This window comes from Phalacrocorax carbo, chromosome 9 (assembly GCF_963921805.1).
Source record: "Phalacrocorax carbo chromosome 9, bPhaCar2.1, whole genome shotgun sequence".
Classification (NCBI taxonomy): domain Eukaryota; kingdom Metazoa; phylum Chordata; class Aves; order Suliformes; family Phalacrocoracidae; genus Phalacrocorax; species Phalacrocorax carbo.
In genome coordinates, this window is record NC_087521.1 from 3,741,734 (window position 1) to 3,755,851 (window position 14,118).

At 40.2% G+C, this 14,118-nt stretch overlaps 1 protein-coding gene across 2 annotated transcripts in view; it reads right to left on the bottom strand.

Moving 5' to 3' along the window:
- The window catches only part of SCG5 (secretogranin V), a 28,837-nt gene that overhangs the window by 3,533 nt on the left and 11,186 nt on the right, over positions 1–14,118 (bottom strand). For both annotated transcript variants that reach the window (XM_064460140.1, XM_064460141.1), the window contains exons 3-5: positions 9,605–9,754; positions 6,551–6,663; positions 953–1,006 (exon numbers count right to left, since the gene is read on the bottom strand). In XM_064460140.1, the coding sequence (XP_064316210.1) occupies positions 953–1,006; positions 6,551–6,663; positions 9,605–9,754 (317 nt within the window). The remainder of the gene's footprint in view (positions 1–952; positions 1,007–6,550; positions 6,664–9,604; positions 9,755–14,118) is intronic.

Below are 14,118 nucleotides of genomic sequence, written 5' to 3' on the forward strand. Positions count from 1 at the left end.
CTTATGGTTGAACAGTGTTTATTACCAGTGACGTGTGAATTGGTAAGAAAGCAACTCCTCTGCTCCCTTTCTAGCAAAGACTTTAGTATGGAGAGTTAAATAAACAAACAGGCAAATCATCTTCAGTTACGGTTCAGTTATTTTAAACCAAATTTACTTCATTTACAGTATAAACCGTGCTGTCATATTTTGAAAAGCTACTTTCTGGCAGAGAGTTTTTCTTCTTGTAAAAGAAGAAAAGAGACTTTTTCTTCTTGTAAAACAAAAAATATACCAGCAGCAAAGCTAAAGACTTTGACCCTGCCTTAAAGTGATTTTTTGATAAAAGAAAGGCTGACACTACCAAAAAAAAAGAGGGAAGATGGTGAGGTGGACTGTGCAGAAGTTCTCTGTGGATTGCCTGCCTTCTTTCAGGAACAGAAAGATGAGAATCCATTCATCTTTGTCTTTCAAGTAAGTGGGACACAGAGTTAGGAGTTGAATCTGAGGTAAATCTAAGAATGCAACTGAATCACATTACATCAGCTAAAGGACCGGTCCTGCTGTCATTTACAGCAAAACCATATTCACGTGCATGGGTAGTGCTAACTAATTTTACGAATATTTTTAATAGGAGACTTTTAAACTCTGTTTTAAAGACATTTAAGTAATTTTAAATTTTGTGCAGATAGGATCCATTTAAAACCACAGATAATATAAAGTTTTTTTAACTGACGCTCTGTATTGAAGTGCACCTTCTGAAAGCAACAATCTATTTCGAGAAATGCATCCTGTGTTCGGTGGGCAGTTCTGAAACCTGCTGCAGTAGTTTATCACAGAGATTCCCTGCCTCGGCACATTACCTAAGGTATAACGCAGATGCATTAGACTAACTCTTCATTTCAGCAGTACGGTTTTAATTCTTATTAGCTCTCCAGATGACACAGGGGCTATAAAGTATTCTGATAGTTACCCTCTTTCTTCTTTTTGGACCACCACTGATCTTCTCAAGGAGTAAATTCTTGCTCTGGAAGGGGGAAAAAATGCAGCCATCAAATTCATTATACTCTTCTTTTAAAATACTGCTTTTGCTATCAAATGTTAGCAAGTTCAGAGGGGTGTGTAGTTTTACGGGACAGATAAACCACCAATAAGTATCTGGATATTCCTGCTAACGTTTTGCAGTTTTTCATGAGCAGTCAGTCTTACCAACAATTAAAAAGCCAGTAATTTTCCACTATGTGGCACTTTATTATTGCCTGTGGTTGGGCAATAAGTGCTTCAAGTACACGCTAGTATAATGATATAGACTGGATGTTCCCCATCATGTGATACATGGTAAAAATACACATATATTTAAAAAAAAAAAAGAAGAAGGAAAGGAGGAAGAATAAGAGTTGGGGGGCAAGGAATCAGGAATCCTGCTTCTGGTACATCTTTCTATACTTTTGAGGTGACACAAGAACAGGAGCAAAAAATCTTTACAAGGGATTTTCTAATTCCTTTTAAAAACGGCAGTTGGCGTCATTCCTGCTGTTTTGTTGTCTTTGCTTATTCCCTTCCAGATATCAACACTTCCCAGTGCAAAGTTCTGCTGAAAGGAGTTCAGCGCCAACTCTTCCTTTGTTTAAGTAGTGCCCTCAATAAAGTTTCTAAAAACCATTTGGTCTATAACATTTTTAATGGCAAACCTTTTAAAAACTGCCAAAAACTTCTTGGCAGAAGAGAAAGTTATGATGATGAGAAAAGAAAAAAAAAACCCAACACAAAAAACCCCCCTCTGACCATAGTTTACATAAGTGTATCCACATATTGTTGTATTTCATACAAGTAGTGAATTCTAATAAAGTCTGGAATAACACACACATGCTCAACACATTTTGTTTCAATTGTGTACTATGAAGAAAAACAAAACCAAGCCCTAACCTGAAAATGGAAGGAGAGAAGAATTACATGTATAAAAGCAGAACACTGTATAAACAAGGCCATTAATTCTGCTATAAACAACTGACCTAACGTTGATTACATAAATAGAAAGTGTAATTCTAGCACGAGATAAATTGACCAAACACTTCTAGCCTCTATGCAGCCTTGATATGAGAAAAAACAAACATTTTCAAGTGTTACAGTGAAATCTGCCAAAATTGTCTGTTCTGTACTTCTCATGTTCATTAAACCCCAAATTCACAAGGCCTATCTCTTGCCCAACCTCAGTTATTTTGTCTGAGCTGTGCCAAAAGGGAACAGAGATGAAGTTGGCCAAGGGAGACATTCTTGGCTAGCCATTTATGCAAACTCACTTTGGGAAAACTTAAATCTAACATTTTAAAGAAATCCACGGATGCATAAATTATTCTTGTTAGGAAACAAAGCACTGCCGAAGCCTCTCTTTGTGAATTATTTGACCTTACGCTGTTCATGAGAGGAGAAATACTGTTTCTGAAATAAAAAGAATTTCATGACTACTGGAGCTAACATTTCTGTCACTCAGGAAAATTCCTTACAATTGAACTGTTCCTGCTCAGGAAGATCGTATTTTGTTTAGTCTGTTTGGGAGTATTTTAAGACCGTAACTGCATTATGTGGAGTGTAAAGCAAACGAGATTAGGGAGCATAAGCGACGAGTGTGCTTGTACAGTAATAGCAACCCTGAAAATATGTCCCACTGCATAAGGGCCTCAGCTCACCAGCCACCAAAATTTACCCATGAAGGGTTCACCATTCTCACCCCCACGTAGGACTCATTAGGAAGCAAGGCACAGTTTTTCCAGTTAAAGATACACCTCATCCGGAGATGTGCTGCACTTGAGTTGCTACTTTCCCCTCGCTCCTGGAACTTCCTTCGTACCTCCCCAGCTACTTGGATTAGGGTACAACAGGTTGGGGTTTGCGTGGAAAAAAACTCAGAAGTTAAAATGCTTACAACCAACTAACTAATGCCAGAGAGAGATTTACCCGCAAATCTTTCAGACTTCTCTGAAATTTAAATCAGTAAAAATCAACACCTCTGTATTCTGGACTTGCACAATTATTAAGCAAAACTGAAAAGGAAAATTGCATTAGCAAGGTTGCCTCCTCTTGGGAGGGCTTTTTTTTCCAGTCAATTTACAGTGTTATCAGGAATATCAAGCATGACAATTTCTATTACGCCAAACATACTATACTGAATTAAACAATCTGTATTTACTGCCTGAAGTTGAAGACAGGTACCAGACCTATCATAACCCATCCTAATAATCACCACTGTCATCCAGATATTTAAAAATATCAGCTGGCAAAGAATGATGCATTTAACGTTGCTCACTGTAACTGAAGTTGGAATAAAATGAAATTTATGAGTGACTAGCTTCAGGATTTCATTAAAATTAGGAAGCCAGAGATGGCAACTTCTTTAACAAGGAGTCAAATGTTTCCATCCCTGCTTCCCATTGGCCTTTCTTTGTACCGTCTCGGATCCTGCCACTGTAGCTGATAAGTAAAACTGGTGTTATTTCTACCCTGAGAGTGAAGTATTGCCCACTGCTTCAGTAAAATAAATGTTGCTGGAAAACATAGTTGCTTTTAATTCTCCATTTGTACTGATACTGGTGTCAGAAAACACAGCTGAACTTCCCTCCTTTTAACCCCTACGCTTGGTAATGGTTGACACTTCAGGCTTCAGTAAATATACAACCTACATATAAGTGGGTTTCAGACTTTTAAATTGTGTGTTGTAAACTCTCTGCGTGCAAGTCTTTCTGGATGCCAACACCACTTCTTCTGACCATCTAGTCAAGTTGCAAGGTGCAGAAAAGGCAGACTCAAATGGAAAGTACCTGTCCCCTGCAAGGAAAAGTCTGAACTGAAGGGGAAAAATCTCCAAAACCTCTGTGGCCAGAAGTTGTAGAAACTATACTTGTGCACTATGGTAGAAACCTCCAAAAGTCCCTCATCTTACTACTCCCACTGTCCCCTCTACATTTTCCACATATATGGAGAAGAAAAAGAGTTTTCAGGGCTGGAGAGGAGAGTATAAACTCTCTATCTTGCCCTATAAACAGAGCCTGTTCCCAAGACTTCCCATATGTCGGCATATTGATATATGGAGAGTTCTGCCAAAGACAGGAAAATTCTTCCTCTTTCTTCCCTCTCTTAACCCAGTATACATTTATCATGATTTATAGATTCATATCTTTGTATGTATCAGCAGTATTTACACACAGTTAGCATCTACAGAGGGTTGTACACTTTGCATGTAAGACAGTTTCTGGACTCGTTTTACCCTTAAGAAACGCATCTACTATTCGCAGGGTACTGCAGATGTCCCACAGCTTTGCAAGCATGAACATCTGTCACCGAAACAAACCAATCAACCTGTTTCTTTCCCATTATTCATGAGCACACAGGCCTTTTTTTTTTTTTTTTTTTTTTTTCCCTGACCTGCTAATGTAATTTGGGTTTTACTGTGGTTGCGCTAAGGAATGCAGGCTGGCTCCTTGGAAGGAGAAGTCAGTAGGAACTGTGACGCTGCCTCATCTGCTCTGTGGCAGGGAAAAGCAGGGGAGAAGCTTCCCCGAGAGCTGCGAGCGCACGGCAGCTCACGCGGGTCCCGGCGAGGCGCTGGCTCCGAGGGCATCGGGCAGCACTGACGGCCTAGGGCGTTCCCAGCAGGCAGGGCTTCGTGGAAGCGCAGCCTGGAATTGCGCAGGCGTTACAGCCCCTGGGGCATTTTGTCCGAGGCCCTTCCACGGGAGAAGTGGGAACGAGCTGCTGGCGGGCAGAGGGAATTCTGCTGGCTGGGGGCAGTGGGAGGATGAGGATGCACCCAGTTACCTGCTGGGCAGCCCACGGTCGGCCGCGTCGGTCATTTATGACTTAATCCGGATGGCAGTAAGTGACCTAAAAGATCTGGTCTACTTTACCTCTCCTTTATGAAGTCTCAAATAGCTAATTTTTAGAGCTATTTTTTTTCTGCTCTTACTTTTCCAGAGAGACAAAAATAACAAAACCAGCCACAAAACCAGATACCATTGTATTTCTCTTTTTAAGGTGTAGTAATATACAGTGAGGCGGCGACCAGGGCGATTCTCCTGGATCTCGGCAGAACATTTGCTCATGCACGTTACCAGCTGTTTCACCTCTAATTAAAAAGATCTGGAGTTGGCTATGCTGCAGCTAGATATGATTACTGTTTAGTACCTAACAGTCTGTTTTAATCCATGCATGAGCAGCTTTTTCCCCTGAATTAGTAGTGATGAATGGAGAAAAGAAAAATGGCCAGCATTCACTAATGATTACCTACCATTTAAGTATATATGTTGCCGATGACAACGCAGTACGTATGCTTCATTCTGAAATATTGCTATAGGCCAAAGATTTAGAGGGGTGCTCTTATAGTCTTCAAAATGGTATTATGAAAGTAAATTACTTATGAATAATAAGAAAACTAACAGCATTATCTGGCATAAATAGGAAAGTACACCATCTGGTGTTTTTAAAATGAAAACCTTTGATGGTAATTACTCAGAATGCAACACGAGTTTCCAAAAATTTGGATTTTTGGCATGATTCTCTCTAGAAATTTAGCACTCACATAAGTAATTAGGACTATAAATCTTACACTGGTTTGATTATGAACAATGAATCATTGTCTCACAATTACAGCAGAAGAGGCTGCCAAACATGTCCATTTATCGATATATGCTTACAGAGCACTGGTTTAGGGCAATCTTAAGTAAAGTATTATAACAATGTAAAATGAGATTTCATTATTTGCTCTAGAAGCATAAATTATGATCATTGTTATTGTTTTCCTGGCGCCTGAAGATGGATTTGGGATTGGACATTTAACTGATGTAATCTAAGATTAAGCAGCAGAGCCCTCTTTGGAGCCTCTAGCCTGCAGAAAAAGTCTAGCTGGAGTTATTAAAGTCCTTGTACACTCAAGAGCAAGATGTGTAGCTTGCTGTATTTATTATAGGCGATGTGTAAAATAGGTTTTCAATACAATATAGTGCGCAACCTGAATAGAGGAAGAAGCAGCATCAAGTCCTCCAAAATCCTTAAGCTAGAGAGGATTCCTTAGAGCAAGTGGTCTGGACGTAAATTTTTTAAGGTGTTTAGGCACCGCTGCACTCCGTTTTTGGTTTTGGGTTTGGTTTTTTGTTTTGGTTTGGTTTAAAGCATCTAAGTAGCTGAACAGTGAATTGTCACTGGACCTGAATCATCTTTCAAATTGGGGCCCTCTTAGGTTTTGAAACCTTGTGCGAAGATCAGCACTGATTTTGCTTACATGCTCACTGTAGTTTGAAATGTGATTTGTTGCATTTCTCGAGCACATATATAGTTGTCATGCTTTGGGACAGGTGGTAAGACAAGGATTTCTACTTTCTATTTTTATGCGCTTTTCATCCATCCCAGGCATTATTTCTATATCTTTAACGGCAAGTTCACCTTTTTGACAAGTGTCCCTTAGGGTGATAATTTTTCCAGCAATAAGCACAATATTCTCCCTGTGGTTTCATAGTATCCCACGCAGCAGACAATACCCAGTTTCACACGCAACAAAAACAAGCAAGAAGCATGCACTCACCCACTTGCCCATGCTGGGATAGTCATGCTCCGGATCAAAAAGGTGTTGGTGCAGCTGGTATTCCCTGCTGAACTCCGCTGTGTCTGGGGTGTTTTCTAGACACCCATCATCAACTGCAAAAGTATGTTAGAAAGCATTGAGTGCTTAGTAGCCTTGAAACACACAATATATACCACATTAACCAGCAAACTTCTTAAATGCTATTATGGAATTAAAAAAAAAAAATTAAGATGATGATGACTGGAAAATGTCAGGTATTTTTTTTTTCTTTTAAAAGCAGTTTGTCAGGATATATTTATTTTTTTTAAAAAGCACAACTTAATGAAACTTCAAAACTAAACAAAATTATTTTCCAAGCTGTCCCCCTCCTTTTTGTTTTTCTTTTAAATTAGTGATTGAGTTTGATTTTGCATAGAAATGCATGTTATTCTAATTTAGAAGGGAACACTCTTTTCATTTTTAAATGGCCACAGGAAGTTGTAGAAGTGAGGCAATACTTTTGAAGCCCGCAGTAAAACAATGCTGTGAGCAAAGACAGCATTTCCTTCAATGAGTAGCTCTTCATGGAACTCCATTTCTGGTTTACTACCTTGTTCAAAATAGCTGAAAATCATTTATGCATCATAAGATCTCATAAAAATATAATGAGAAAAAGTTTTACGCTGAAGATGCTTCTGCAGATTGGTAGCTAATCTGATGGGTCCAGAAACCTCCTTTAATCACAGTGGGTGGTTTTGCAGTGTCACATCAAGGATAATACTCTTTAAAAAAATCAGCTTATGGACTTTTTACCAAAATAAATCATCTTTAGATTAAGCAAAGATTCAGCACCTCAAGGCCAGAGTAGTGTTTTGGATTGAGTCTCTCCCTGGAGCTCCCTCTGCTTTGTCAGCCTGGGGAGCTCGCGGTCCGAGTTCCTCTCAGGCGTACCCAAGGCGATCCTACTGCCCAAGGCAGGGTGCTGGGCACCCAACCAGCTACACCTGCCAGAGCGCAGGCACTCCAGGGGACACACCTGTGGACTTCCCCTCCTGTCCTCGTGTCATCATCATGTAAAAAGATTTGCAGATGGTTTATCTTTTTCCCTTAAGATGTGGGAAACGGTAGAGACTTGACTTAAAAATGAGTTGATTCAATGAGCTGAGGAGGTTATTCTAAGTCCAACAGATCCTGCTTTCTCTCTTTTCTCCTTAGAATGGAGAAAAAATAAAGTTGCCAATAGGAAACAGGAGGAAAACTAACCATACTGGCTAAGTAACTCCGAAACCACTAAAGTTAACTACCAGCACTTAAAATTATTTCAGGCTCAGCAGGGACAGGGTCACCTCAAGAGAGAAGCAGGTGACAACAGATATGTGGTAGACCTTCTAGAGCGTCTGTGTCTTTTGGCAGAAAACACAAAGGACAGCTGGACATACGTGTGCCCTCTGCAACCGCTAATCCAAAAGTCTTCAAGCTCAAGTGCTCCAGGCTTATGTATTCCTGCTGTGGAATGCGCATATATAGACAGTGACTGGAAAAATTGTTTTCCATTAAGCAAATCCACAGACCTGATTGAGGAAGGCCTCCGGTAATTTGTATGCATAACACAGTCCCCACTTGAATTTCCATTTAAGGCTCTGAAAAACATTTTACTCTAATCCTAGTAGATACTATCTTCACTCACGGCGTACCTATGACAGAGCCATTTATCTGGGCAGGCAGCACTTCCCTGAGAATTCCCCCTGGGTTCAGATCTCACTGTATGAGCTTCGCTAACAACTTTTATTTCACCTAAGAAAGAAAAACGGAAGGGATTTTCAGTGGCATTTATCTGGATGCCAGGTTTTTAATTTATTTACCTAATCACTAACAGAAGTCTAGTGGGCAAGCACAGAAGATAGAAAGTCAGCGTGTGTGCTTGTATGTGTGAGAAAACCTAAACCCATCGTTTGCAACCTGTCAGACAACAACTATATTGAACAAAATGGAAGATTAGATATTATTTCAGAAGAAATGCAGGCATTATCACCAAATGGCTTGTAACAGAAAACACGAAGGGAAGACTATTAGAGATTTTGCCGTATTTTTGAATGAAATCTAAAGAACACTGCAAACCTTTTCATGACAAATATTTATTTTTTGATCCGTTCTAAGCTAGCTAGAACATTTTTAATAAGAACACAGACAACTGTTTTGCATTATCCAAACAACATAAAAGAAGACGAAACTGAAAAGATTTTGAAGGGATCTCTCAGCTCACAAATAAAAATTGAGGGAAAAATAGAGTGCTCATTCCCGCTTCCAGCTCCCAAGGCAGCCAATGGGTGTTTTACTACTACTTTCAGCACTGGAAGTCATTCCTCGGCTCAGATAACAGGGAAAAGACCAGTTCCCCAGGGGAATGTCTATATCACGCCCACGCAGGGCCGCTCTAGAGAGCCTTCAGCAGCAGCCACCCGCCCGGCTTGGCACGCGCGGCGCTGCAGGCGGCGGGACGGGCCAGGGTCTCGGGTACCACGCCGCTCGGGCACCTGAGGCGGCACTGCCAGAGCCAGCCTGCAGGCAGCAGCCACGCAGCTCGCCATTGCTCCCACGGACACGCCCTCAGCCAGCTGTAAAGCCACGTGGGTTGGAGCCAAGGTATCTTAAATGTTGACTCATGGTCTGGGTTGGAGATCGGGGCGGACAGTTTCACTTCTCTTGGCACAATGGAAGTCTCTAAAATAAGGGTGAATCTCATCTGTACGCAACGATAACTTTTTTTCAGGGGCCAGCCTAAAAATGAATTCCCTCAGGAACAAGATGCCATCATAGATCTCACTATCTTCTACCCTGAGGGCAAGAGGATTTCTTCCGCCTGACCTTCTCTAGCAGTCTTACAGCGATACAGAAGGCGCACATATGGAAAAAAATAATCTCACCTAAACCACCTGGAGCGCTCAACACTTTTGCTCCTGGGGCAGAGAATGAAAGGAAACACCCATTGCTGATCAAGCATCATATTGCCTAGTACAGCGCTGGAAGACTGGAAGTACGGTAAAGCCAGAGGTGTGAAGGCGACAGCAAAATTACCTGTTTTTCCAATAGGGCAGGGATTTGGAGGGTCAGGATATCCTTGATCTTCACTGAAATCCTTTGGCACGTTATCTCCCGTCAGCTCAGCCACAATGTTTGGGATATTGCCATAAGGACCCAAGTGCTGGAGACCCTCATGTGCACCACCTAGCAAAGATGATTTACACACACTGTCTTTTCACAAGATTAAAAGTGTAAGTGCCTTAGTTGCTTCAAGTAATCCAGACTTAGATTTTTATATATATACACATATAATTGTTATAGAGACAGATCCAAGTTTAGATTTCAAGCGCCTCTTTCAGAAACATAAGTTATCTGATTTAGGTCACAGGGTTAAGTAATGAAAAATGAAACCAGGAAACAGAATCAGCCACTTATTATTAATCTTAGCGTTGGTTTTTTCCTTAACTATGTAAGCTATAGGTTAAAAAATGCAAAGAAACATGAGACAGTAATAGAACTTAATACATTTGCTACACAATCATATTCAGTCACCAATACCGTTACTGTTCATCGTAGCGACTAGTAATTGAAGAAGACATGGCCAGACAACATCATGGCAAGATGAAGTTAATGACTGCAGCATCTCCCTTTAGGAGACACGGTAGTGTTGGGCTGACGGTTGGCCTTGATGATCCTAGGGGTCTTTTCCAACCTCAGTGGTTCTATTCTATTCTAAAAGATTGGAGTGAAGCCCCTGAACATGAAAGCTGCTCCAGAAGAATCATTCAAGTACTCCTGTCCTAACTTACAAACAAATACTGTCAGCCTAAATAAGTTTTTATACAGCTAGGCATTGTAAGCTAACATGATGACTTTCAAAAATTGCTAACATAAGGTAGTCTTGACAAAGTCTGTATTCATTTCTACATTTAGAAGTGGTAGTTGAGTCAAATTGCCTGTATTTTGCAAATAATCAGTTGAAAGCTGGCGTTATAATACCAGAAGCAAATTAGTCTATAAATATATATGTTTCAATTTTATCTGCATGATGGACTAAAACCTAATAAATGTGCTAATTTTCCCCCCCCCTCAAGTACAAGCTTCTTATTCTGTAATGCAACGTTGAAGGAAAGTTTTACAGGTATGTAACAAACATAAAAGTAGCCCTGTAAAATCATATGCGTCTGTGTTCTATGAGGTTTTTCCCTTGTAGCTGACCATGAGCCCTGGTACTAAAACCAGAATAGCATTATACACGCTATGAACTTTATTATACATTTACAGTCCATAGTCAACACAAAGACGATACTGTAAGAACTGTATAGATTCACAATAATGCTATGGTGATGAGGTTAAAAAATGGATAACATACGTTTAATGTCATTTCATCCAACATCTAACGTAGAGCATAAAATACTTCTTTTGTACTGAGCTCCTTCACATGAAGATTGATTGCATATACGTACTTAAAAGCATCAGGTTATGATTCTGCTGTAAACTACAGAACCACATAATCAATACGTGTTTGAACATCCTGTATACAATGAGGTGCACTATGGGACGATCCATCAGATAGAAGCGTATCTACCTTGTATGTGGTGCAGACCTCTTGGCACCAAAGCTCCATCCATAAAGAAAACACAGGTACTTAGCAGACTCCAGTGCGCTATATATACATGTAGGTTTAAACCGACTGCCAACAATTGCCTTGACTGAGTACAAAACAATCTTTTTATATTAATATAAAGGATTGTTTCCTTTAGATATAAATGTCCAGGATCGTTTAAGGGTTTTTCCTTTCTTTCCAAAAGAGCTGGAGACAATAGCACCTGCTCTGGTGCCATAATTTAGCACACTTGAGTGATTTAATAGCGCTTGCAAAGCTTATTCCTTATAAACTCTGATAAATAGTGCGCTCAGTAACGACTGCAATAATAATAATGAAATGCTATGAATAAACCAAATAGGGGTATTATGCACAGTAATTCACAACTGCATTACTTCTGGTATTGTAATGATACTGATTAGAAGGAACATATTAGGATTAAATACACTTCAGCTACCACATCAAAATATCGTGATACAAACATACACAGTTAGCTACAAAAATAGTGTAAGATAGGCCTAGTGAACCTTGAGGCAGAGACGGAAAGGGACAGACAAGACTACTAAATAATGAGGAACTTTTCATAATTTTCTATCCAAGGGAAGCACGAGAGACACCATTGTTAAATTATTTGAAACTGGACTAGCAAAAATCCAGAACAGCACAGAGAACATGTTTGTACTGAAAAAAAGATGGGCTAGATAAATGTATGTTTTTCCCGTCTCTCCTTATTTCTTGTATGAACTGGCTTTTGTGTGCCACATACTAGCAAAATAACCCCAACCTTCCAGAACAGCCAGCTCCCTTTCACGTGCACGATTTCTGTGTCAGCATGTAGTTATTTTACATCCCTACAGGATAAACTAGAAGTTTAGGTCTTTTGGACTCAGGTCAGTATTGTCTTAAGTAAGCTTTGGATGTCATTTAAAATATATGTATAAGTAACCACCTCCTGGCACTAGTCTTGAACTGTCGCAGGGTGGAAAAGAAAAATGGAACAATGCCTCTCCCCTTTCCTGTAATTCTGGAAAAAGTCTTTAATCATTGCACCAACTGCTGATATCATCTCAATTAGAGATGGAATGAGTAAAAATCCAAAGTGCCCATGTTTTAGCTCATTTCTTTGCAGGAGCAATACTGTCTTTATGGGTGGGAGGACAACACAACCACTCCGTTCTTGGTGAGAAAAAAGGAAAAAAAGAAGGGGGGGGGAGAAAACACAAAGAACTAGTTTTCTGCCAGTATTGAGTATTCCCCTGATCAAACACATCCCATGGAAATGCTGTTAGCCCACTGAAGTTCTAGTTGCTGCTACCCATCTACTGATAGCGCACAGCACAACTGGAACAAACCTGCTCTCAGAAGCGATCCTCCACATCAAATACAAACAGCAAGGCTGCCCCCCAGAACAGTAATTTTAAGAAAGTCAGTGAGAATAGATTTTCAAAAGCGGAAAATGACTACAGACCACTTAAAGACAAATAACAGGGCAAATTTGCCTTTCAGTCTCATTGGAACAGTTTCCCTTATCACTGTGTAGATAGGGTTATCCCACTTCCAAATTCAGAAAAGAGGTGGCTTGGCCAGCCTTAGCGAGGAGATACAAAATAGAATGGATCGCTGTTACCTGTTGTGAGTGAAGACATCCCAGATCCCAAATTAAAGACCTTTACTTCGAGAGTCATGTTAGATGCCCTAGTTTTCATATTTTTGCTCTTAAACATCATGAAGCAGATTCTTGAAGTGTCCAAGCCCTTCCCAGATGCACAAAGGAACACTCCCCCTGAGTAAGAACTGCACCTCTTATGGTCCTGAGCTGTACAAACGCCAAGCAAATATGAGCTGCAGGGGAAGCCTGGCATACCTTACCCCATTTGCGCAAGATTCCTGAGGGAGTAAAGAGTTATTACTCAGAGGTACAATGCCACCTTAACTACTTTGCAAAAGCTTTTGTTCGTCTGGACTATTTGTTCTTATAACTAGGAAAAATTGTCTTTTTTTTTTTTTTCCAGTCGTCCTCTCTGGTACAGAGATAGCTCTTTTGCCTTTCACTGGGACAGCTTTCCATACTATCCTGCACTTCCGTCGCCAGTCCTCTTGCTGTATGTACCCTGGCTGTGTCGTTGTCACCTTCAGAAGTGACATCTCATCCCTAATCAAAGGCAAGTTTGGCGGAATGCTTCCTGGTGCTTGTGTATCTTAAATTGGGACACCATCCACTGACTTCCCTTTTCCTTTCCTTTGTTGTCTGCAAGACCCCCATCGTGGAATCTGATTAATTCAAACTGTCAAAAAAATACCTGAATGCAAAAAATACATTGTCATGTTCCTTACTCTTTCTAACATCGCTAAAAGCTTTACAGTCCCAATGCCGCTTCCCCCATGCGCCTTCGGTTAGCTTCATCCTAGAGAGTCCTATCCTGGCTGCTGAGATTAAGATCAGGAAATGAGGGGCACTGACAAAATTACAAATTATCACATTTTCTCGATTCCACAGAAGCTGCTAAATAAGAGATCAGGGAAGCAGAAAGAGCATAGAAGAACCGAGAACAGTAAAATACAAACCGAGCCAACTTCCTTAACCATTCAAGAGCATGCCGCAGAAAACCTAAGAAAACTACAGCCATACACACTCAAGCACCCCAGATTCCAGAGCCAGCTTGTCTTCCTAATGACAGTTTCTTAAAACTATAAAGATTGATTTTCTTTTTCTCTGCAGAGGGACAAATTCCTTTCAATGTGTTTTCTAAAGCCTTAAGCACATACATCACACAATTACTGACCTTGCTTTCAGTGAATAATTCCATTTCATCCCATATTTTAATTGCAAACAGTACAAATATTTAAGATATGAAGTGCTTTTATTGTGAAATGGTTAGGAACAAAGTAATGCCCATGCCCCTCTCAAAATAAATTTATAACAGTAGCTTATATGCCATTATTATTCATTATTCAAACTGCA